The sequence below is a fragment of the Thalassophryne amazonica genome, chromosome 12 (genome assembly GCF_902500255.1).
Source record: "Thalassophryne amazonica chromosome 12, fThaAma1.1, whole genome shotgun sequence".
Taxonomy (NCBI): Eukaryota; Metazoa; Chordata; class Actinopteri; order Batrachoidiformes; family Batrachoididae; genus Thalassophryne; species Thalassophryne amazonica.
In genome coordinates, this window is record NC_047114.1 from 30,897,666 (window position 1) to 30,925,251 (window position 27,586).

The window sequence follows — 27,586 nt, forward strand, 5'->3', positions numbered from 1 at the left end:
TTACCAACTTTGTGTCCTCAAACCCAGAGAGACAGAGGGGAGCAAAAAACCCAACAAAAATATCAAACAAACAAACAAAAAGGAAAAAAAAAAACTAAAATTCCAATTTGAAAAACAAATAAAAAAACAAAATCCTTTTTTTGGGAACACATAAGCTACAAAACAAATATTTTTAAAATAACTCAAATGACAAAAACAGGATCCAAACTGTCAACATGTAGCTACCAAATAAAACAAAATAAAGTATTTATACATATATATATATATATATATATATATATATATATATATATATATTTAAAATTCTTTCCAAAATGTGAATGTACCCAACAGACGGTGTTACTGGAAAATAACCAAACTCCTGACTGTCATTCCTTTGATTCCAGGGAATAAAACAGACAATGTGCAAGATCTGTATGTTTGTCCATAAAGTCTGTGCAGCATATTTTTATACCTGTGTGTTCTGTCAGTCTAACTGCTTCCAGTTATTCTGATCTGACCATGTGTCCCTCCCAGCTGCCTACATGAATACCCTCCTCTGAACCAGCCAGCGGAAGCTGAGGGGTGACAATAAAAACAACAGAAGCAGAAAATCCACTGAATCCAGTCCTTAGTCACTCAGGATGCTTTTGTTGATTTTTGGTCACTTCTTCCCCACAGACGTTTGTGACGATCCAGTTTAAAGGCCAGCTGCAGTTTGCAACCATAAATACAATAAAAACCTATCAGTGGGACAGCCAGTCCACAGACAGCAAACGTGGTACTGTGTGTGCCTGTAAAGAGTCCAGACGGCCTGATTTAGACCAGTGTCTTAGACTGCAGAGGCGCTGAAGGTGAAGAGGACATTTCACAGGAAGGAGAAAGACGTGGTGAAAACAGAAGATTCCAGTTTGTGTCATCTCCAGCTTTCATTTGTGTCTCTGGAGAGTTTTCCTCTTTGTCCTCTTGAAGAAACAGCAGCACCTGCAACAGACAGAAAAAAAAAATTGCATTTGGTCTTAGTTTCTGCTATTTGTCTGATATTTTTTTCAGACTAAGTAAGGCCTCATTCACTTTTAAGAAGACCGGTTTTGACCTCATATTGTCAAACTATGAACAGCTACCATATGCAAATTCAGCTGCTTGTCACACAGTTTGTCCAATTACTTATGGCCTCTGAAAACAGATGAACTGCATATTAACTTGAAAGGAGGAAAAACTACCAAAATTGTGTCACTGTCCAACCATGCATGAATGTGACCAGAGAATCCTTGGTTCGGTTCCCCGTCAAACGGGAAACTCACTAAGGTGCCCAGCAAGGTACTCAATCCCCAAGGTGCAACTGGGGCGCACTGTGTGTGTGAGAAATTATGAAGCATCACTGTAAAGCACTTTGAGTGGCTGCATCAGCGCAGAGGGGGAAAACTATTTAAAATCTATTTAAATGCTGTCCATTCATGATGTGCATATTCAGGTTGTCATGTCATTGAAGCAGATGGTCTTGATTTAGGAACACAAACAGAGTCATCACGGACCTCACCTTCTGATAGTTCTTGTGAAATACACTGCTTTCACACAAGTCTGCCTTTTTCTGCTCCACTGTCCTGTCCAGGGTGTACCCTGTCTCAAACCCCATGTCTGCTGGGATAGGCTCCAGCCCCCCCCAGTGACCCGTAATTGGAGTAAGCGGTTGAAGATAAGTGAGTGAGTGTGTTCAATTAAAGAGAACAATGTTTGGCAACACAGAATGATGCCAACCCTTTGTGCAACATGCTGCTTGGAGCGCATGCTGAAAAAAAAAAGAAACCCTCTGCAGCAGTTGTGATACCTCATTGGAGAGCAGCAAAGGAGGAGGACATCTAGGCAGCTGGCTGTTTAAGAGACTGTTAAAAAGTTTACTTACATTTATTGAAATAAACGTGCACGCTCAGGTCCACAGGGAAACGGATCTGAAAGCAGACACTTCTAATGACATTTTTACCTGTTCAGTGGCAACAAGAAGGAATACACCAGGGGTACCCAACCTTTTTTTGAACCAAGATCTACTTTTAAAGTTGAAAGTGTATTGAGATCTACCAAGCCATACTGAACGCCACTACAAAGATAAAGTTTTAATAATAATAATAATAATAGATTTTTTAAGTAAATGTGCACGGTGCAAAGAATGAGCACAAGTAGGCCGAGGACTGGCCCGTAACAGCAAATGATGTCGTTGCCTAATTTGAATAATTGTCTTTTCTTTTCTTCCTTAATTTGGGCTCTGGACATACTTTCATTTGGTTAAATTTTATGGTTATTTTTCTTTTTTTCTTCAGACCTCTCAAGTTGGCACAAGGTTTATTCAGGTTTATATTTGCACTGAAAGGCTTGCACCTTAACTTTCTTTGTACTGGTTACAATGACGATAAAGAATCTGTATATATATGCACATGCAATTGTTACTGATGCTGTAGGAGAGAGGAATAACATTGTGGGAATGACAAAAAGTGAGTTAAAAAAACAAAACAAAAAACAAACAAACAACAAAAAACCACCCTGCATATGTTTAGAAATACAAATGAACTTTCTAGATTCTTGGACTTTGAACCGACAAGTAACCCCAAAAAAGACACTCTAGGGGAGTTACTTTTGTTTTTGTTTTTTTTCTTTTGGTTGTTTGTTTTAACTTTAGTTTTCTCAGCCAATGAAATTGCGTAACTCCCTGCTGGCTATGTGCCTTCTTTTCCGTGCAAATGGAGGAGGCGGGCGGTCTCCTCTGAGCTTTAGGATGGCAACACCCGCTGCTCATCGAGGAAAAATATATGCTTTCATATCAGAGTCTCCAAAAGTCTCTACTAACACCAGGAAAAGTCACTAGATTTCTCACTAATCACTTTTTTGAAGGAAAAAAAAAGTTGCTGGAGGGGTCTGAATAGTTGCTAAATTTAGTGACAAAGTCACTCTTCTTCTTTGGTGTTTAATGGCAGCCGGCATCCTTACTGTTGCATTGCTGCCACCTTCTGCATCAGTCCGATATAGCAGCACTTAATCCTGCCAATGAGTCCAGTTTTTTTTTCTCCATGCGGTTGACTGGAACTCAGCCCGCGGTCGACCAGTAGGGGACGCCAGGGATACACTGAGTTTTTACTGCCCTGTCTATTAACACTGAATAGCTGATTGGCTCTAAATAAATAATGCACCAATTAAATTCATTCACCCCACCTCCCCGAGCAAAAAGATGACTCACAAAACTTCTACAAATACAGACAAGGTTGTCATTTTCTGGAATTTCACTTTAAAATTTAAGTTTTATTAGCAAACCAAAAAGGACACAGAATACTAAAATTTTCAGTATTAACTAAACAGAAAACCTTCTTGCATAAGTCCAAAACTTATTCCATAATGAAGTCGCATCATCCATTTCCCCTATCAGTCTGTTGAACAGACACTTGTATGATGCTGCTTCCACAATTGCACCTAGTCATTCTTCCATATCCGGAACCTTGCTTGTTTTCCAGTGTCTTAAGAAGATCCTTAAAGCTGTAATGATACTGGTCATAATAACTGAATAAGTAGACTTTGACAAATTTATTACTTGGGACTTATCCCCTAACAAACAAAAGATACAGACTCAAAGGAATCCTAGAGCCATACCATCCAATCAGAATATCCAACAACTCAGTCCAGAATAGTCCAATTTGAGGGCATTCCCAAATACAATAAAAAAAAGTTCAAGGTGCTATCCGACATTTACAGCATAAATTATCAGGCATTACTTTCATTCTATGTAACGGTACTGGTGTACGATAATACCGATGAAGTATTTTGTACTGAGTCAATTTCCCTTTTGCGTCCTTTATATACTTGTCACATTCTGCTAGAGTAATCAACCATATCTGTTGTTCAATTTCTTCTCCGAAATCCTTCTCCCAGAGCCTTTTTATATTAGTACTGTCAGTGCTCACAAAACTACTGATAATTTAATAAAGCTGTGAGGCTGTGTGACACTGCTGTGGCAGACTCAAATACCTAAGACTGCTATTACTAGCAATTTTATGCCTGGAGATCACACAATCTCTTAGCTGTAAATACCTCCAAAACTGGTCTTTGGTCTTAAGGCCTTAATGTTCAGACAGATCTCCACAGGACATAAAAACACCCTCTTTGTAAAGATCCCCAATAGTGTGTATGCCACCACCTTCAGCACACCACTGACCTTCCTACATGAACAGGCAGTGTTATTCCATAATGATGAATATTTCTGAACATGGGTTGACAACTTTAGATTTTATGAACAATGACCCAGACATCTCTTGCATGATTAAGAATATATTTTCAATTTCAATTTATTTAATTTATATAGTGCCAAATCACAACAAAGTTGCCTCAAAGCGCTTCACACAAGTAAGGTCTAACCTTACCAACCCATAGAGCAAGCACACAGACGACAGTGGTAAGGAAAAACTCCCTCTGATGATTTGAGACAGAAAGCTCTAGCAGACCAGACTCAAAGGGGTGAACCTCTGCTTAGGCCATGCTACCGACACACCGGACAATACAAATACACAGGAGATTTTGGCCGTTCATGCTGGCATCCACGATGGGAGGCTTGCAGAAGAAGACACCCACTCCCACTTCTGGATGGAGCCGCACCTCAAAGATTTGTTGTATATTCTGGGCTTTGCCATAAAACATCAATAGGATTATATTCTTCTTGGGATTCCGGCGAGGGCAACTGCATCTCCTCCTCTCTCCTCTATCTCTGCTCCAACCTTCAAGTCCCCTACTTCACCAGACTGTCAAACTATATTGGATTAACCATGGAATTGATCATCTGGTCTCTGAACACTATTGACACCATTTTTTCAACAAGGAAATCAGGGCCGGGGGACCCTGCATGCCCAGATGGAACCTACCCCGCGGGCTATGTTCTTGACTCCTGGGAGACTTGGCGTGTCGCATGCTTTGCACCATTCTCTGTGGAGGACGTCAAGGATTTATTTATATTTGGTTTCATTGTAGGATGGCTGGTACTTATTGGTTTATGTGCTGCCCTGACCTACCGGAAAACTGGCAAGACGGCTGCCACCAGAACCATGACCCCTCACCTGTCCGTCATGATTAATGAGTTGGGCAAGGCGATACATTGTCAGACTGCATTAATCCTTGAACTCAGATGCAAAATGGACAACATCTCGGCGGAAATGCACACCTTGCAAAGAAAGATGTTGGAGACCAGGGAATATTCATAATTGGATCTGGTTGTTCATGTGAAGCTGTAAAGGTGTTTTTCACTGCTCAACCATAAACATGGCAGGCTTATCAGCCTCTGAAGGACAAAATGCCCCATTGTTTTCCTCCAGAAGAATTTCTATGGCCTTGGTGAACATTCAGCTGCCTTCTTAACTTCTCCAACTCCAGTACACACTGACAGAAACTGACTCATTTGACTCACACATGGACAGAGACTGAAAGCATGCTGCCACCTCCCCCCTACCCCCTCCTGTCCTCATCCCCCCCAAGCTGGCGGCGGTGTGACTACATGTTGCTGCGGCTCTCCCACACTCACATCGCCTCAATTCGGAAAATGGGCTATTTCAAGTTTAGTGCACATAAACAATGTCAAATGTATATGTGTTGTCTTAATTCTGATGTGTGCCATTATTAACAAGTAAACAAGTAATAATTGTGGATTAATTGGTGTATCTTGTCTGTGGTAATTTGAGCGTGGACGTAATCTCATTGTTGCACTCGTGTAATGACAATGACAATAAATCTCATCCATCCATCCATAAGGATAACATAGATATGGCTCTATATTCATCTAATCCTCTCCACCCATTTGTTCCAATGTTTAGAGAGTCTGGTTATTTCAAATGATAAGCAGTATAATAATAACCCCCTCCCCTCCTGACGGTGGACTGGACGCCTGCATGGACTCTCATCAATTGCTGTTGTGGTGTGTTCTGTAAACTTTTTTGGTAGAATGGGCTAAGCAGTGGGTGACCTTTAAGACCCGCACCTGTCTGCTTAACAAGTCACTCTCCTGTCGACAGCTTAATTCACTTGTACGTGGCTCTTTTCTTAATAGTTCTGTTCTAACTCAGTTTGTTCATTCCTGATATCTCATTAATAAATCTCTCTGCTGCTGAAGCTGTTGCGAAGCTTTCATTCTTCCCGTTCCACCTGATGCGTAGTGTCGCTAGAAAAGTCAGCGTATATCTGACGTGTAGCTCTTGTAGTTTTGTTTCACAGATGTAAATGTTTTTCTGTTCTCAGCCAGCTAACAGTGAAAGTCGACATCCTTCGCACTCCAAGTCGTGCTTTGCTTTGGCTGTGCTGATCACCTTGTCCCAAAAAGCGGATCAGAACCGGTCTGGGTGGCCACTCTGCAATATTTGGTGAGGGTACGTTCAATTTCAAATCTGTGGTCAATATCGATGCTGAGCCCCTCCATAAAAATCTTTTTTATGCAGTTTAGGAGCATCACATTTGTTCCAAATAGTTCTTTCAGGCTGACCAGCTTTACGTTCTTTCTTTTACTATGATTCTCCAAAATCTGTATTTGTTTAGCTCGGTTTCCTTTATCCATTAAAATGATTTCTGTAATTGTTTTTAAGAAGCATTTTTTTTTCAAATGATTTTTTGTGTTTCTGAAACGAGCCTGTGTATGTTATGCAATTTGAGGGGTGATGCTTTCAAAGAAACTATACATGCGATTAATTTAGATTCATTAATAGCAAACCTTGTAATTAATTAGATTTATTTTTATAATCACCTGACAGCTCTTAAAATAATTATAGAAATGGTTGTGTGGCAAGAAGGGGGATATTAATGTGATCACATTTGTGTGTGTGTGTGTGTCTTGTGTGTATGTATGTTAAAACTCAACAACATGGGATGTGCAGCCAGAACATTCTGAGTGCTGGTCCCAAGCCCGGATAAATGAGGAGGGTTGCGTCAGGAAGGGCATCCAGTGCAAAACAAGGGAAAATTAAAGATGCAGAGTACACATGTGGAAGGGCAGATGGTAGTTGATTTTGCAACAAGGACGGAAATGGCTGTGGTGAACATGTACTTTAACCCTCTGGAGTGGAGAGGGGTCTCTGGTGTTTGTGAAGTGTATGGACACACGGGAGGTGTCCATGTGCTCCACCATCCATCCTGCATTTTTGGGTGAGATAGTGTGGAGAAGGGTGAAGGATGGAAAGGATGGAAGTTGGACAGTGAAAGACATTCCCTGTCCTACCCCAGTCATGGCCTATAATAAAAACATGGTGGAGTCGACTGGTCTGACGAGCTCATTCAGTATTACTCCACCCATTAGATAAACTGCTCACTGGTACAGGACTATGTTCCTGCACTTCCTTGACACTGTAATCACAAATGCATTCATCTTGCACTGTGACATAAGCAGTGTCAAGCAAGTGCAAGTGCAGCCTTTGACACACAAAGACTTTGAGGTGGAGCTGATGTGTCAGCTTTGTGGCACAGACAAGACAGGTGTCTCTCAGAGCAGGAGCCAGAATCACATTCCTGTGCCAATTGAGACAGGCACAGATTCTGGCCAAAAAGCCAACAAAGGCAACCTGAGGTGCCAATGCTGCCTCCCGGTGGACAACAAGAGGAGTGACACACCCTGGGAAGTGTCAGGCCTGTGATGTGCCCCTGTGTCTTGTGTTGGACAGGAACTGTGTTATTGAGTGGCACAAATAATCTGTGTTGCATCTTACTTTTGACATCTGATTTTTTGTGAATAGTTTAGCATTAGCATTTCCTGCACATTTGTACATATGTTTTTGAAATTTACAATTTATATTTACATTCTAAATCTTATTGTGACATCTGACTGTTTTGTAGTTGCACAAAAAAACACCTGAAGCATTTCCTGCATTAAATGTTAATAGTCATATATAACTGTTTGTAACATTTGTACATGTTTTGAAATTTACAATTTTTATTTACATTTTAAGTTATAAAATTGGTTCGTTAAACATGTTTCTGGCTTTCACAGTCAAAAAAAGCTTTTTGCTACTCTGATTTTATGTTTTCGTTTGAATTTAGGTTCACTGTGTTAATATAGTATGTCAGAATGAAAGAAAAACAGGTGAGGTTGTGCTGAAAAAAAATGAGACCAAATAAGGTAAATTATGAAGGTAAAACCAAAAGTAGTCAAAAACAGCCAATTACGAGGTCTATTAGATAATAAACCGACCCTTTTATTTTTTTTTTTAACTATATGGATTTGAATGACGTGCGATTACACCAATCATGCTTGAACCCTCGTGCGCATGCGTGGGGTTTTTTTTCGGTGACGTCATTTCCCTGTGGGCAGGCCTTAAGTGAGATGTGGTCCCGCCCTCTCGGCTGAATTCCTTTGTTTCACACGCTGCTCAAGACGGCGCGCGTTGCTTTATCAAAATTTTTTCTGGACCTGTGAGGAATATCCGAGTGGACACTATTCGAGAAATTAAGATGGATTTCAGTGAAAAGTTTAACGGCTGATGAGAGATTATGGGGTGTTTCTATCGGTGTAAGGACTTCCCACGGAGCAGGACATCGTGCAGCGCTTCCAGGCGCCGTCGTCGGCCTGTTTCGAGCTGAAAACATCCTAATTTAAGGCTTAATTCACCCAGGACGTCGTGAGAGAACAGAGAAGATTCAGAAGAGGCCGGCATGAGGACTTTATGCGGACATTCCACTGTTTAAGGACATTTTTTAATGAAAGACGTGCGCGCAAATTCACTGAGTCGTTTCCGTGACAATTCGGCGAATCTGTGTGCGCCGCGACAGGAAAAACACCTCCGTGTTGAAAACCATTTGTAAAATTCAGGCAGCTTTTGATGGCTTTCAACAAGTGAGTAACTGAGAAATTGTTTAACAGCTTGGGCATGTTCCAACTTGCCCGTTAAGGTTTCCAACGGAGGTGTTTTTCCTGTCGCGACCCCCTGCGGTCGGGTCCGGCCCGACATGCGACTCTGCCCGCACGTTCTTTCATTACAACGGAATGTCCGAATAAACTCCTCATGCCGACTTCTTCTGAAAGTTCTCTGTTCTCTGACGACTTCCTGGGTCAACAGAGCCTGAAATGTGGAAGTTTTCAACTTGAAACGGCGAGACGCTGCTGCCTCGAAGCACAGATCGCCGTCATGCGCCGTGGGCCGTCCTTACGGCGACACTACCAGACCAAATCTCTCATCAGCCGTTAAAATTTTTACCGAAAACCAGCTGAATTTATCGAATGGTGTCCACTCAGTTGTGCCTTACAGTTTTGAAAAAATTTTGATCAAACAAAGCAGCAGTCTCTGAGCCATTCCTAAACAATGAAAAAATCGACGAGAGGGTGGTCCACTCCTCACTCAAAGACTGCCCACAGGCGAATGACGTAACCGACAGGCGTGAAAAAACTCTCGCATGCCCACGAGGGTTCAAGCATGTCTGATTGAAAAAAATAATAAGGTCGGATACTTTTCTAATAGACCTCGTATATCCTGGAATCCAGGGGGTTAAAAATGGGAGCAGGGTGACATAAGAATAGAGGAAGGTGCACCCAGGTGGCCTACATTCTGTGTAGGAGATGCAAGCTAAAAGAAATGGGAGAGTGTAAGGTGGTGGCAGGAGACAGTGTAGCTAGACAGCATCGGATGGTTTGTGGGATGACTTTAGAGGTGAAGAAGAAGAGAATAAGAGCTGAACAAAGGATCAGATGGTGGAAGCTGACGGAGGAAGAATGTTGTGTGAAATTCAGTGAGCAGGTGAGAGTCACTGGATGGAGGGGAAGAAATTCTGGACAACTGGAAAAGTACTGTAGATGTTGTGAGGGAGACAGCTAAAAAGGTACTGGGTGTGACATCTGAACAGCGGAAGAAAGACAAGGAGCCTTGGTGGTGGAACGATGATGTTCAGGGAAGCATAAGGAGAAAGAGTTGGGCAAAAAAGAATTGGGATAGTCAGATGAAGAAAGGACACAGTGGTACAAGGAAATGCGGCATAAGGCGAAGAGAGAAGTGGCAAAAGCTAAGGAAAAGGCACTTAGTGAGCTGTACAAGAAGTTGAATAATAAGGAAGGAGAAAAGGACATACAAATTGGACAGACAACAGGACAGAGCTAGACAAGATGTGTAGCAGGTTAGGGTGGTAAAAGATGCAGATGGTATTGTGCTGACAAGCAGGAAGAGTGTGTTGAGAAGGTGGAGGTGAGTATTTTGAGGAGCTGATTAATGAAGGAAATAAGAGAGAGAAAAGGCTGGATGATGTGGAGAGAGTAAATCAGGAAGTGCTAGGAATTTCTAAATATTAAGTGACGACAGTTAAGAAGAGGATGAAAGAGTGGAAAGGCAGTTGGTCCAGATGACATTCCAGTGGAGGCATGGAAATGTCTTGGAGAGAAGGCAGTGAAGTTTCTAACCAGATTGTTTAATCTTGGAAAGTGAGAGGATGCGAGGAGTGGAGACAAAGTGTGCTGGTTCCTATTTTTAAGAACAAGGGTGACGTGCAGAGCTGCAGTAACTATAGAGGCATAAAGTTGATCAGCCACAGCATGATCTTATGGGAAAGAGTAGTAGAAGCTGGGCTTAGAAAACAGGTTAAGATCTGTAAATAGCAATATGGTTTCAGGCTGAGAAAGAGCACCACAGATGCAATGTTTGCTCTGAGAATACTGGTGGAGAAGTATAGAAAAGACCAGAAGCAGTTACATTGTGCATTTATGGATTTAGAGAAAGCTTATGACAGGGTGCCAAGAGAAGAGTTGTGGTATTGACTGCCGTCTGCTTTCCTCACTCCAATGAAAAATCATGTCATCATATAGGTGCCTGAGTATTGAGGACCAAGAAGGATGGCCACGCTTTACCTAGCGGCTGCAGATAAATGGATCTTTTCAAGAGGTGGGGATGGACCATTTGTCTGCTGGGTGGTTACACAGTGTGAATGCAACTAGTCACGACACCAGCGCATGCTCCCAGAGTTGACAATGGATTAATTAAACATAAGTCATAGATTTGCCTGTGAAAACACAAGATTTATCTGTGCAATATCTCTCTCCACTTCATAAGCACGGTGGCAATGGAGCTGGATCCGGTGCTCTCAGTGAAGCTGAACACACAAAACATGAAATATTTTGGGTTCAAACTGTCTGCAATGAAATAAAAGTGAAAGTAAATGTAAAACTACTGCATTTGTTTGGCATTTTAAATATGCATTTTCCACACCATCCTATCTTTTTTCTGATTTGGGGTTGTACTACTGCCGTGTTGCACAAAGGGAAATTGATAACTGTATTAAAAATGATCTTTGTTTACCTTATAAAAAACAAAACAAAATGGCAGCTTCGCCTCGTTGAATGGTATGTTCTAGAGCACGACCACTATGGATTTTTTGAGGCTGATGCCGATAACGATATATGGATGGAAAAAAATGCTGATAATCGATAAACTGGCTGATTTGCCGATAGCCGATAAATCAGCAGATATTATTATTTTTTTTTAATGAATAAAATGTTCTTTTTTGGACCCTTAACAAAAAAGGTATGAGCTAAAAGCTGAAGCGTTGTCCTCATATGATTAACTTTATAACAGAGAATTTTCAAGTTCAAAAATGCAAAAATGCAAATGGAGCAGCCAACTAGTAAGATATCACTCCTGAAAATGATCTTTGCCATATCACATGAGGTAAATCTGCCCTATGATTGGATTTTGGAAAAACATGTAATGGAGAATCAATTCCGATTAGACACTCACATTGCGCATGTCATCACACATCTTTTATGAGGAGTACCAAGATGGCCAACAGTGGATCGAAAGTCCGCGGAGTTAACTTTTCAGCAAAAAAGAAAAAAGAAAAAAAAAGGAAGTTTCTATCTCATATCATTAAAAAGTTATTTACAATTTAGTAAAGCTTGGTCCCAGCCATCGTATACGACGGCGTCAGCCCCAGAGGGTTAATGGCGAACAGCAGTAATTCCCAGAACCCTTCCAGACGACCAGTGAATCTGAATGTTTCAACCTCTTAGCAGTAAACTAAAGTTTTTCATGTTAGAAATAAGGTATACACAATGCGGGCTTAATAAAAAGCTTGACCAACGCAATGAAGCACAATTGACAAATTACTACATAAACTGAGTTAATCAAACTGAGTTGAACTGAAATGGGAGAAATGTGGGGTGAATGTAATCGCAAAGTTATTACAAACAACATCCTTATAAACTTACTTGTATGCTTTTGTCAGCCGATCAGTGCAGTGTGACAATTTTTTTCAATTTCAATTTATTTTCATTTATATAGTGCCAAATCACAACAGAGTTGCCTCAAAGTGCTTCACACAGGTAAGGTCTAACCTTACCAACCCCCAGAGCAACAGTGGTAAGGAAAAACTCCCTCTGAGGAAGAAACCTCAAGCAGACCAGACTCAAAGGGGTGATCCTCTGCTTGGGCCATCCTACAAACATAACACATGACAGCGAACTACGGGGGGTGGTGATGGACACATTTAAGCAGGGGTGTAAGCAGCTCTCAGTTGAATGGAGTCAGAGCTTCATCTACTGGACAATTGGTGCAAGGACATTTTACATTGCCGACACAAACATTATTTCAGTAACTGTTCTGTTTCTGAGAAATTATCGGCATTCTTTTGGCAAAATTTTGGCCGATAGTGAGTAGTTTGAAAAGGGCTTATATCGGCCGATATATCGGTCGAGCTCTAGTATGTTCCATGTTTCACCTTATGAAATAGTTGTTCCAATGAAAGAATGGATAAACATTCATTATTTGTTTTACATAACCATGAAAATAGATATTTGTCATTTGATATTTTATTAATTTATAAACAACAGAAAAGGGACTTACACTTTTGTGTTCCTCACTGGTGCTTAACAGACCAACACGAACTTTAGATAGGAGCCCAAAATTGTTCTCAGTAGTCTGTGATGCCGTCTACCAACTTCGTGTACAGACTGCTGTCGGTTTTCCTCACTCTAGCGAAAAATCACGTTGGACATTTGCCCAGCTTTTCATCCTAACAGCTCTTCATGCCTCCAGATGGCTTATGGTGTAGTGGATTTTAATTTTTATTATTATTATTATTATTATTGTGTTAGAAGAATTAACAGTGTCAATTAGATCCTTCAAATCGTCGTCCGCCAGCAAAACAAACTCCACCAAGTTTAGCTAAATGCCGCCCTTGGTAGTGTGAGAATGTGTGATGGTCAGGCTGTGCAAAAGCACATTTCATATAGCACCAAAATTGCATGCTAAAAAAGAACTATTGCACGGTCAATTAAACACATGGCAAATGGTACAAATAATCCATGTCACATGACATACAAGCCTCCAATCAAATGACAAGGATTCACTCAACCATTATATAAAATATTTTATTTAAAAGAACTGACATTTTTAAACCCGGGGCCTATTTTTGGAATGTTTTGCATTCAATATTTTATTCTGGACTAGAAAGATTTTAATCAATCCTGTATTTAGCTTGATCGTGAAAACAGTCATGGATTAAACAGCTCTATATTGGAAGAGTACAGGGCAATCACAAAACATGACAGCAAAATGCTTCTTTTTGCCAGTCCGTGCATGTTAAATAAACCTTAGAATTTGATTACTTCATGCTTATGTGTAGTATCCATTGAAAGGTAAAGTGGTAACAAATAAGAATGCAATTCAATATATGAGGCAGAATGCTAGTAGCACAGTGAAGAAAGTAAAAATACTTCATAACAATAATGTTATGAATATATTTAATTTCTAGTATTTTAATACATAAAATAAATTTGACTTTGATTTGGTGCATTACCAGAGTGATTTGATAACTTTTTAGATGTCTTTTGAAAGAAGTAATACGGCTTAGATATTATACTTGCAGTCAAACTGACAAGTGTGCAAATTTAAAGAAACAAATTAGGACTTGGGCACTGCTGTGAAATGAATGACACCTCAGCATGAGACCAGTCATTGCGCAGCCAGAGGCATGGGCCTTAGTGCCGTCTAGCGGGTTCATCTATTCCGAGGATGGAATCTAAAAAAGGGTTTACTCATCTCATCCATAATATGTTGTGTCATAAGGGAACGTGCTATGAAAGGTACTCCCAAGGAATGTGGAAACTAATGCTACAAACATGCCACTTCTCAAATCTGCTTTTTCTTAAAAGAAGACTGTCGTGAAATCATTTTGAAACAACGCACGTCTTAAAAAAAAAACACATGGGAGACAAAACAGTTCTTGTATAAAGACGTGAATTTTCAGAAACGACAAAAGAAGATGTAGAGATGTGCAAGATTTTTACAGATTGCAGACAAAAATTTCACTTTGTAATGACACTTGGTGCAACCCCAGGTGTTTGAGGATGTATGCAATTGCCTGATACAGACTAAACACATCCATGATGCAGCTCAGGTCTACTAGTAACTTAACACATTTTAAAGAAACTGAACAACATACATCTGCATTCAGGATTAGGTGAAAATCTAGCCAAGTATCAAGTCGGTGTCATAAACCTGTTTGGTTTCAAACTTGTACACATCAACAGTAAAAATGTTGGGGCATAAGTGTGATTGATTATTGACTCGCAGTGGCAGAATCTTACTTATTAGCATATAGACAAATTCAACTAATCAGTTACATAGATTTCCTAAATTTCATCATTTTAAAACGGTGTAATCAGTACATCCCTTATGGTACAAGCATTTTTTTTTTTTTGAGCTTTTCCCTGTAGCGACCAGTAGTTATCAATGTGCCGTTAACCCCACAGTGTGTGCAGTTGCGCCTGTCCTTACTTGGTATCATCAGCTACTTCCACCTCAGCATTGGCTGTGATTGGTGCATTGGAGTGTCCTGCAGTGGGGTCATCCGTATTTAGCTCCCCATTAGCTGAACTCATAACCTGGAGGTGAGAAACAGACTTCAACATGGCGAGTCCAGACATATGGTTTGGCATGTTTGTGTCCAAGACAGTCAATAAAAGCTGCCACACTCAATACAGGCTGTATCAACACATTACTGCCATGCACCACTTGTTTCCTGACATTAATGTAACAGCAGGCTAAAAATATGAGGACATTACTGGAATTATTATTATTATTTTTCATTACTGACACCAAAAACATGCAGACAGTCAAATGTCTGTGTTGTTTTAAACACCTCTATGCAACATAATTTATGCCACATTAAACAAAAAAGAATCTGTGTGTATTTGTAGACCTTTAATGCCAAATGTCCACTCAGACACAACTGCATGGAGATTTGGGTACATGGGTGACCTTCAACTGGTGACACTATTTGGGACGTAGACATGCAAAACGGTATGCACCACAGTACTGCCCCTGTCCCACCATGCTGATCTATTTGAAGTGTTATTTATTGTTGTATTGTGCCACAAATAGTGCCACACACACTTCACCCACTTCTTTTCTTCAAAACATTCCATCCCTTCAGAATAAGTTGACAGCTTGGCAGGTAAATGTCTTTACTCAGTTATGTGGATAGCAGGCTTGGGGAGTAACGGAATACATGTAACGGCGTTACAAAAAAAAAGGTAACTGTATTCCGCTACAGTTACAGAAAAAAAAGACATTCAGATTACAGGTATATTTAGTAAAAATGGGGATTACTTCGCAGGATTACAGTTTTAATGCATTTTATGATATTATCTGTATATAATTTTTTTTCTTCTTTGAAACGAAAATGTCCCTTCATGGACAGCGACATGACGTCTCCTCACCGGGCAAAATATTTATGAAGTACTCGGATGTTAATGCATTTTCCAAGGAGATCCACGACTGAACACACTCAGAAAAATGCTCGCAAAATACGTGTTAAAATGCCATTTTGACCTGGGTATTGAGCCAGTAAAATTAAATTACATTAAATTATGTCAGGAAAGTATTAAGCTTACTCGGATATACACATTCCCAAATATTAGTGTTGAAAGTGACACGGATCTGCGCTGTTCAAGCTGCTGAGCTGAGGCGTCCTGCAGCAGCTGCTGTTCAACGCAGCGCAGCTCCTAAAACTATTACAATACATTTATAGAGGTGCACCGATCAGGATTTTTTAGGCCGATCACCTATCACTGAAATTTTGATCTGCCGATACCGATCAAGTACATATTTGGATCATGCCCAAAATAAGAATATAGGTCTAATGTATAGGACTATTTTTGCATTAAAACTTAATGATGAAAACAAAAAACATGCATTCAAATAAAGACACTAGAATAAACTGCTAACTTTTGTTTTATTACACTGACTTTGGTCTACCAGCAAGCTTTGTTTTTCCATGTTTCATGTTGCTCACGTTACAGCCTACAGAGAATACGTTGAGAATGTAAAATACAGCCCTCATTCTATGGGGTTAAAATTGTCTCATTGATGTTCAGATATCCACAAATGCAAATTTCATATTTGTAACTTGTAAATTGGTCTTTGCAAATAATGTTGTATTTGCAAATATAAAACTTAATTTGTAAAAAAAAAAAAAAAAAAAAAAAATTACATTTGTAAAACTGGAAATTGTATTTGTGAATTGAGTTTCAGCATTTGCGGATCATCAATTACATGCATTCATCGCTTTCCTCTGTGACGTAATTTTGAGACATTCTTTTCGTGAAATCCACAGATCCACAAACAAATCAATCAATCAATTCAATCAATTTTTTTTAATTTCGAACTTAGTTGTTAATTCCAGTATCATGGCAGTTCACAATATAAGCAAATCAAATGAACAAATCTTCTTTGTACTCTCTGTACCTCTACACTCATATAAAAAAAAATAAAAAATACCTACTGATTCACAAATACACACTCACGCACACTGGATATCCACTAGATGGCAGTGTGGTTCCACTCATTACACAGCAGTCTATTTAGATCTCTCAGAGCCATTTGACTCATTTTGACTTCTGATATGAGCTGGACGGACATGGACTACATTAGATGATGGCGACTGCTCTCCTTGTCCGTCCAGCCCATATCAGAAGTCAAAATGAGTTTACGTCACAGAGGAAAGCGTGTCATGACAGGACCAAGCGCTCCCTGCGCTACTGCCTGCACTGTTGTGATCGGTCCTTTTGATCAGCGCATTTTGCCGATCACCGATCAAACCGATCAAGGCGTGATCGGCCGATAATGATCGGTGCCCGATCGATCGGTGCACCTCTATACATTTATATACATATTATATTTTTACACAATTATCCTTTATTGACCGAGTTTCATTCATGAAGTCAGCGGTGTGGGTACACATCTCTATGTGTGGGTGTGACGGTGAGCGGCACAGCATGGGTCATTATAATCTCATTATTTTAAGGTGCAAATTTAAAAAAATCCCCAGTCTTGTCGAACAATTTAAATCACTAATGACAAGTATTTTAACTAGACATTGGTCTAGTAGTGGAAAATATCAACTAGACATAAGTGAAGAGTTAATGGTCCGTGTCATCGGGCGACACAGGTACGGCAGGAGACATACAGCTGTTCATCATCCAAATATCATGGACAAAGTGACAAGAATAACCAAAACCACTTACTTATGGAAGGAAATATTGTCTCCCTTGTTCCTCCGTTTGTGGCTTTGCCAACATGCGCAGCTTTCCGGCATATTCCACCTGTTTCTTGAACTTCTATGCACGCAAATCACTAACTTGCCCGGAATTAAAATGGCGACCACGCCTCCTTACTGACAGTATTTACTTAATGGTTTTCATTATGTTGTTGTTGATGTAGTCAAGACTATTTATATTTAATTTCTTTTGTCTGTATTAGCATATTTGATATTGGAGTAATCCAGAAGTAATTGAAAGTAATCAAATTACATTACTTTAATATTATGGTACTTGGATTACGTTACTGATTATATTTTTCAACAGGTAGCTAGTAACTGTATCGGAATACATTTTTAAAGTAACCCTCCCAACCCTGGTGGATAGACTATGACAGTTCAGTCTACTAGAAATAAAATGGACAGAGACGATGGCATTCCCTCTTCTTGTCTGTATTATGAAGGTATGTTTGTGGCATTCACTCCTCTATCCAAGTCTGTATTTTTTAATCTAGTGTGAGTCACAGCCAACTCACACCTTCAAGAATATATACAGTATTTAATTGCTGAAGCTGGCCACCACCTCATCATGTTGTACCATGTGTGGTACTCTTACTGAGCAATGCTCAGGAATGAATGTAGAACTTACATACCTAACAACAACAAAACCCCAAGAGGACAACAACCTACAAAAGCAAAAACTCTTACTGGAGAAGGTAATATGACTATAAAAACAGTTATAACAGCACACAAAGTTTGCCATAACCTGGAAAGTATATTGAATGTGTGCAAGTTATTTGAACGTGCATGCACATTCATGGGTGTGCATGTGTGTGTGTGTGTGATAGATATGAGATGTGTGATGAAGACAATGAATATAAGGTGCTGCATCAGCACCACTGTTTCCAAATGCCTACAGAAAGGTCCCCTGCCAGCACAAGGAGTGCACAGCTACAGCAGGTGACCTAAGTGCAATGATCCAGCCACTGTGTGCTAGACATGAAACATGCACCATCAGAAGACAGGTGAGTAGAGGTCATTCACTTTAAATAATCTAAAAAAAAAAACCCATAACTTAACACTTAGGTGAAGTTAGTTTTTATAATTAATGTTAGCAGAGAAAGTACCTGTTTGGGAAGGGGCACCAGGCAATTCGGTGCCTGTCCCAAGTTTGGACAGATACAAAGCATTAGCATCTGGAAAAACCATGATGGATTAGATCCATTCATTTAGGTAAAAATCTCTGAGTGTGTTTCACTCAAAAAAATTAATTAAATTAGGGATAGCAGTCTAGAAGCAGAAAAATAAAATAAAATAAAATCAACCACAATGGATGCACAAGCTAGTGCATTAGCAGTGCTTTTTCCAAGCCCAGTTAAATGAGTAGGGTTGCATCTGGAAGAGCATTCAGCATAAATTTTGACAAACCAAACATGCAGATCACAAATCAAATTTCCATACTGAACTGGTCGAGGTCTGAGATAAACCTGTTGGGCAACCGGTGCTGTTGTCCAATAAGGTGTCGACAGGAATTGGGCTACTGCTGGAGGAAGAAGATGCTGACAACGTGTCCAAAGGCAACAGAAGAGGAGAAAAATTAGAAGTATGAAAATGAGATTTAAGACTTTGAACGGGAGTATGACTGGTAAAGGGAGAGAATTTGCTTACATGATGGAGAAGAGAAAGGTAGACAAACTGTGGTAGAAGACACCAAGTGTAAGGTCAGTAAGGCCAGGAGCATTGGAGGTGGATTCAAGTTGTATCATGGTGTGGAAAGGAGGAGAAATGGTGTTCGGGTCATTTTTAAAGGAAGAGAATATTAAGAGTGTGTTGGAGGTTAAGAGAGTATCTGACAGCATGATGAGTGTTCAGTTGGAAAATAAAAGGGTGACAATAAATGTCATCAGTGCATATGCCCTACAGTTAGATTGTAAGATAAAGGAGAAAGGTTTATGGATTGAGATAAATGATGTGGGAGAGAATATACCCAAAGATGAAAGAGTGTTAATTGAAGCAGACATCAATGGGCATGTTTGTGAAGGGAACAAAGGTGACGAGGAAGTAATGGGTACAGTTGTATGCAAAAGTTTGGGCATCCCTGATAATTTTCATGATTTTCCTTTATAAATCATTGGTTGTCTGGATCAGAAATGTCAGTTAAATATATCATCTAGCCATTGGTGGGCACAGTTCAGATAATCTGATAGTAGATAATTATCGAAGCTAATGTTTTTGCTAGTGGATTAGCTTTTCAGATAAGTTTTAAAATCATCATCGGACCAATTATCTTCCGATAAATTTAGTTCCGATAACTTTCAGTCCGATAACATTTTTTTGCTGGTAAAGTGAGCAAAGTTTAATGTTCAAAAACTTTTGTAAACCCTAAAATCAAACATTTTAGTCCATCTGTTGTGTGTTTATTTATGGCAGACTGGCTGTCACTTGCTGATGATGTCATCATTAAGCGCAAAACATGATTGGCCGGTCGACGCAGGAAGCATTGTGGGTAGTGTAGTTCAGGTTCACTTTGGACGTTACAGTGTTTCCGTCCCTTGTGCCTTGGAAATGTGCTGCAAAACCCATCACACATCGGGCAAAAAGAATTATTTAAATATCTAAGGGACACTGGAGGAGTTAAGGTTTTGTAAAATCTCAGTGATCACTCACCAGCCCGACAGGTGGCAGTAAATGCACCTTAAGCTGGTGCCGTCTGCCATTGGATCCGAAAGAAGAAGAGGAAGTGTTATCGTCCACTGCAAAAACAAAATGTACTCATTTTAACATTATTTTATTTCTTTGTGGCCGACGGTATCACCAAGACTCGATGGGACAGAGGAGCTCTCATGGCACAGCTCTGTACAGACTGGAACGTTTCTTTACCGTTTAGACCGTTTTGGATAATCTCAGGACAATTATTTTTTCAGATGAATCCCACTGAAACTAACAGGTAAGAATTTATATTAACTACATGTGTCTTTTACTCTGCCAATCAATAGACGTATGGGTTGCCGCAGACTTTACACGGACCACCCTCTGGTGGCCATTTCTGGCCGATGAAAACGTCGCTGACCTCAATACAGGGTCAGACTTGTCAATAAAGTCAATTTAATGTACAACGGTTCATTTCAGGTCAGCTTGGTGTGTAAATCTCATTGTTTCAGGCAGTGAGAGCTATCAGCTGGCTATTACAAGGAAGTTAGAGACAAAACAAAACCAGCTGATTTCAAAAGCCAATCAATGCAGCCCGAGGTGGTTTTCATCGGGCGGCCAGTCGCCTTCAGATTGGTCACTTCACCGGAAGTGACATGATTCCGCGGCAAACCTTTTTGATTGTTCAAGCCACAGGGTTCAAAGCATGTGAAAAAAGCGGCAGCTTTTAGCTTGTCAATGACTCTGTATCTAATATCGAGAAACTGTGACTTCTAATACTGTGTTTTACTGCTTTTGAAAGATGATGGCAGTGTTTGGGGTTTTATTTGTTTGTTTATTCATTTTTCATGTGTTCTTTGTGTTTGTGATCCTTGAATTTACCCAGCAGCCCCTGCAGCGCTTAAAGTAAAATTGGTTTATCAGAAGCTGACAGTGTAATCTGATGTGGCCATGCCCAAATCAATACTAATAGTTATTGGTTATCTGTAATAAAGATAATTTTTTAGCAGTTTATCGGTTTGTTGACATAAGTTAACTTTTCAGTTATCTGATTAATGGTTATCAAAGCTAACTTTTTGCTTAGCTGTGCCCATCACTGCATATAGCAGACAAACACACTGATATTTGGGATGTGAAATTAAGTTTCTAGTATTTACAGAAAGTATGCAATAATTATTTAAACAAAATCACGCAGGTGCATAAATTTGGGTACCCTTTTCATTTTATTGATTTGAATACACTGAGCACTAATTGGAACGCAATATTGGTTTGGTAAGCTCAGTGACCCTTGACCTCTTACACAGGTGAATCCAATCATGAGAAAGGGTATTTAAGGTGGCCATTTGCAAATGTTTCTCCTCTTTGCATCTCTTCTAATTAGAGGCAACATGGGAGCCTTTAAACAACTCTCAAGTGACCTGAAAACAAAGATTGTTCAACATCATGGTTTAGGGGAAGGACACAATAAGATATCTCAGAGATTTCAGCTGTCAGTTTCCACTGTGAGGAACATAGTGAGGAAATGGAAGACCCCAGGCACAGTACTAGTTAAGGCCCAAAGTGGCAGGCCAAGAAATATCGCAGATAAGCTTAAGTGAAGGACGGTGAGATCAGTCATAGTCAACCCACATACCTGCTCCAAAGACCTACAACATGATCTTGCTGCAGAAAGTGTCTCTGTGCATTGTTCAACTATACAGCGCACTTTGCACAAAGAGATGCTGTAATGCAGAGGAATCTTATTAAAGCTGAAGGTCACATGGATTCCAGTCAATATCAGCAGATTCTTGAGAACAATGTTCATGAATCAGTGACAAAGTTGAAGTTGCGCCAAGGCTGGATCTTTCAACAAGAAAACGACCATAAACACTGCTCAAAATCTACTAAGGCATTCATGCAGAGGGACAAGTACAACATTCTGAAATAGCCATCTCAGTCCCCAGACCTGAATATTATTGAAAATCTGTGGTGTGATTTTAAGCGGGCTGTCCATGCTCGGAAACCAACAAACCTGAAATGTTCTGTAAAGAAGAATGGTCCAAAATACCTTCAACCAGAATCCCAACTCTCACTGGAAGCTATAGGAAGTGTTTAGAGGGTGTTATTTCTGCAAAAGGAGGATCTACTAAATACTGATGTTTTTCTGTTGGGGTGCCCAAATTTATGCACCTGCCTAATTTTGTTTAAAAATTTATTGCACTTTCTGTAAATCCTATAAACTTCATTTCACTTCTCAAATATCACTGTTTGTCTGCTATATGATATACCTACCTGAAATTGCTGATCCAAACAACCAATGATTTATAAAAGGAAAATCATGGAAATTATCAGGGGTGCCCCAAATTCTTCATACAACTGTAGATATAATATCAAGGAGAGCAGTGGTGGGCATAGCAAACCAAAGAATTAGCTTCGATGACAGATAATCAGCAAAATGAAAAGTTATCTTTAATAAAGCTAAGCCGATAAACCACCCAAAAATTTATCAGAAGCTACAGATAACTGATAACTTTCAGTATTGTCTCCTGTACACTTGCAACTACTAACAAGCTGATTTTGAGTTTAAACACCACGATCACTTCTGGCAGTATCAAAGGCAACTACAGACCTAAACAATGAGTCAGAACGTCTGTCTTTGTGCGCCCTGCCCACTACTGGAAGCTCCTGTTTACTACATAGCTTCCAGCAGCGAAGCAGTTAAGAGGAGTGGCGGAGCTCAACTCTACTCATTAACAGTGTTGCCATGAGGCGGAGGTCTTGGAAAATAAAGCAGTGCTGACTTATGGTTTGGTTTATAAATAAAATTAATACTGAGATAATAACTCCATTAATGTCATTTCTGTCATTTGTACAAAGTTAAAATATAACATATATCTTTTAATGTTGAATAATGCACTAATTCTGAAGTTTTGTAACAAGCACAGACAGATGGCAAAGGATTATGGGTAAAATGTGCCTCCGCTAACACTGATTGGTTGACTCATTCATTCTATGTAAACCAACACGTTAATGTGAGGTATGTCGTGTGTGTTGGTGTTTACAGATAAATGTGCTTTTGTAAAATATGCCATTTTTTAATTTGTAAAAAAAGAAAAAGAAAAGAAAAAGCCAAGTTGTAATTAGATAACTGTCTGATATAACTGGTGTCAAAATAAATAGACTGTATAAATACACTGCCAATTACTGGATGCTCAGTACTAGGGCAAATACTGCCATGAACACTGCTGGCCAGTAGATGGCAGTAGCAACCCTGAAAACGTGCCAAAACAAAATTCCAGATAATGCGTGTCTGCTACATTTAATATGAATTTCAGACATCTTATATATATTACTCTGGAACAAAGACGACAGACAGTGTTTGACATAAGCAGGACTCTAATAGCAAACAGGAATCGATTGCAATGATTCCAACTGAAAATAATGGAGGAGCAACCAAAGCTTCTTCTGGCATTTTTACATAAAACAAACACAATAACAACATCTATAAACCCAGAGAATATATTCACATGAGTTTTAGGCACAATATACAAAGAGTTTAATGCTGTTGTCCGTGTGGAGCCTGATCAGAGCATCTCAAATGCATTTCTTCTGTCGTGAATGTACTGAGGTAGCTATAATGCACCTGGGCACAGCATGTCCACACTAAAACCTTCAAAATTAGTGCATTACTTTAAAACTAAAACATACATCTGATATTTTCACTTTATAAAACTTCAGACGTGACGTTAATTTAAATAACTTGTCTGAAATTAGTTTGGTTAAAATTTTAACCATAAGTTAAAGCGGTATGCCTCTGGATGACTTGGGTGATACTGCCAGCGTATTAGTATGGGGCCAAAAGAAATGAGCCTTTTTTCTATTTTGTGACCAGCTCTCCTTTGCCTGCAGAGGATAGAGCAGTTTCGTCTAGAACAGCTCTCCTCTGTTTACGAAGGACAGAACTGCGCATCCACTATAAAACATTTAACTTAAAATTTAAGGTAAGTGCTTAACAGATTTTAGATTTAATAGATGTTTATAACTATTCAGCTTCGTTAAATAAAAAATACGTTAGTGGTCTAAAAAGTATTGGACCAAAACTTATCGGCAGATAATTAGTCCGATGATGGTTTTCAAAGTTATCTGAAAAGATAATCCGATAATGAAAACATTATCTTAGATAATTAGCGGTTAGCGGATTAGCGGAACTGTGCCCACCACTGAAGGAGAGGACAAGAATGTGGAAGGCCAGATGGTAGGAGATTTTACAAAAAGGATGGAAATGGCTGTCATGAATACTTATTTTCAGAAGTAGGAGGAGCACAGGGTGATGCATGAGTGGAGGAAGGTCCACACAGGTAGACTGCATTCTTTGTCAGAAATGCAAGTCGGAATCAAATTGGAGACTATAATAAGGTGGCAGCAGGGGACAGCGTAGTCAGACAGCAATAGACAGTGGTTTGTAGAATGACTTTGAAGGTGACGAACAGGAAGAGATTGAGAGCTGGACCAGGGATCAGGTGGCAGAAGCTGACAGGAGGTGGAGAGACAGGCACTGGATGCAGGTGAAGTGATTTTGGACAACTGGAAAAATACTGCAGATGTGGAGAGGGAACCAGCAAGGAAGGTACTGGGTGCGAGCGCTCATTCCTTAAAATAAATAAATAAATAAAAAAGTAAAATAAAAAAAAAATAAAAAAAAGGAGGGGGGGAGGGGAGACAAGCAGTCAATCAAGGCTCTGCATGTAGCTGAACAATTAAGCTGAAAAAAAAGGAAGGTCAATGTGCCACCACAGCCGGAGCAACTGTGGTGGGCCATTACAAAAAAGAAAATGTATGGGAAATGCTCCAATTTCATCACAGCCAGTCCAAAACCACTGACGTATCTTCAACAAAGACAAACTGACTCATACCCCAGCTCTAAATATTTTTGTTGGCAGTTGAGGTTCTCGTCCAAAATCTTTACATGTAAATGTTCTTGAGTGGTGTCTTACAGTGGGGAAAATAAGTATTTGACCCCCTGTCAGTTTTGCAGGTTTTCCCACCTACAAAGAATGGAGAGGTCTGTAATTTTTATCGTAGGTACACTTCAACTGTGAGAGACAGAATCTAAAAACAAATCCAGAAAATCACATTGTATGATTTTTAAATAATTAAATTGCATTTTATTGCATAAAATAAGTATTTGACCCCCTACCAACCAGCAAGAATTCTGGCTGTCACAGACCTGTTAATTTTTCTTTAAGAAGCCCTCTTATTCTGCACTCTTTACCTGTATTAATTGCACCTGTTTGAACTTGTTACCTGTATAAAAGACACCTGTTCACACACACAATCAATCACACTCCAACCTGTCCACCATAGCCAAGACCAAAGAGCTGTCTAAAGACACCAGGGACAAAACTGTAGACCTGCACAAGGCTGGGATGGACTACAGGACAACAAGCAAGCAGCTTGGTAGAAGACAACAACTGTTATGATTATTTATTAGAAAGTGGAAGAAACACAAGATGACTGTCAATCTCCCTCGGCCTGGGATTGGCCTGGGATTCCATGCAAGCTCTCACTTTGTGACGTAAGGATGATTCTGAGAAAGCTCATAACTACACAGGAGGACCTGGTCAATGACCTGAAGAGAGCTGGGACCACAATCACAAAGATTACATTAGTAACACATGATGCTGTCATGGTTTAAAATCCTGCAGGGCAGCAAGGTCCCCCTGCTCAAGCCAGCACATGTCCAGACCCATTTGAAGTTCACCAGTGAACATCTGGATGATCCAGAGGAGGCATGGGAGAAGGTCATGTGGTCAGATGAGACCAAAATAGAGCCTGCAATGTGATTTTCTGGATTTTTTTTAGATTCTGTCTCTCACAGTTCAAGTGTACCTACGATAAAAATTACAGACCTCTCCATTCTTTGTAGGTGGGAAAACCTGCAAAACTGACAGGGGGCCAAATACTTATCTTCCCCACTGTATTTTGACAAGCTTTTTCTCAGCAACCATGTAGTTAGGGAAGATACCCTATTTTGGGCAAATTTCACCGTTTTCACCACAAAAAGTCTATATTTTTCCCAAAACTATAATTGAAAAAGAACTGAACTGTGCTTGCACGAATCAAACCATCAGAATTAAAGCACATCATAAACCAAAGGAAAAGCAGCATTTTGGGTGAATTTTAGTTTTTTTTTTTTTTCACCTTCCAGAAAGTCTACACTTTCCTATAATTTTAAATTTCTCATTGGAAAAATGTGAATAGTGCTTAGATGAAGCAAACAAAACTATCAGAATCAAAATCCATCAAGAAATGAAGATGCACTTCAGGTGAATTTCAGAGTTTTCACCCCCCCATCCCCCCCCCAAAATGTGAATTTTACCTAAAATTTAAAATTTATAAATTCTGCAGGAAGAACTGTGAAATGATTAGATGAAGCAAACAGAACCATCAGAATCACGATACTTCAAGAACTGAAGGAGAAGAGGTTCTACCTGTAAACTGCAGCCAAAAGACAGCGAGACGGATAAAGCAAGTGTCAGTAAGACATTAGCTCATCAGACCACATTGTTATGTGGTTGTTGTGAGATGGTGCTACTGTGAACTGTTCATTCTGGTTGATTGTTCTTGCTTTGTTCTCTGTGAGAGGTTAAGTTGCTGATGAGGTGGATGGTAGCTGCCAATGCAGTTTAGAATATCATAGATCCTTCTGTCCAACCATCAGCTAGCCAAGTGATCCTCCATGATCCTTCACAGACTGGGGCATGTGACATCTACAGGGAACTGTGTAAATCCAGAGTGTGCTGAGGATGAGCACCTTTTGAGGAATGTAACAGACAAATTCTGGAGAATGTGCCTTGAGGCACCTCTGTTGTGATTTGGCGCTATATAAATAAAAATAAATTGAAATTGTTCCTTCTGTGACTGAAATGGCTTTCAACACTAACCCACCAATTATACGACACTTAGACTCTGCCTGTTCCAGCTTTGTTGTTTTTGGGCAATCAGTTATTGTGAAAATTGGTCTCTCGTACAACCCCAATTCCAATAAAGTTGGGATGTTGTGTAAAATGTAAATAAAAACAGAATACAATGATTTGCAAATCCTCTTCAACCTATATTCAATTGAATACACCACAAAGACAAGATATTTAATGTTCGAACTGATAAACTTTATTCTTTTTGTGCAAATATTTGCTCATTTTCAAATAGATGCCTGCAACACGTTTCAAAAAAGCTGGGACAGCGGTATATTTACCACTGTTACATCACCTTTCGTTCTAACAACACTCAATAAGCATTTGGGAACTGAGGACACTAATTGTTGAAGCTTTGTAGGTGGAATTCTTTCCCATTTTTGCTTGATGTACAACTTCAGTAGTTCAACAGTCCGGGGTCTCCGTTGTCGTATTTTGTGCTTCATAATGCGCCACACATTTTCAATGGGCGACAGGTCTGGACTGCA

General features: G+C 39.7%; 1 protein-coding gene across 4 annotated transcripts in view; it reads right to left on the bottom strand.

Annotated features, from left to right (window-relative positions):
- Positions 1 to 306: 306 nt before the first annotated feature.
- The window catches only part of LOC117521584 (casein kinase I-like), a 65,178-nt gene continuing 37,898 nt past the window's right edge, over positions 307 to 27,586 (bottom strand). For all 4 annotated transcript variants that reach the window (XM_034182913.1, XM_034182910.1, XM_034182911.1 and 1 more), the window contains 2 exons: positions 14,736 to 14,842; positions 307 to 963 (listed from right to left, as the gene is read on the bottom strand). In XM_034182913.1, coding sequence (XP_034038804.1) covers positions 909 to 963; positions 14,736 to 14,842 — 162 coding nt within the window. In that variant the 3' untranslated portion in view covers positions 307 to 908. The remainder of the gene's footprint in view (positions 964 to 14,735; positions 14,843 to 27,586) is intronic.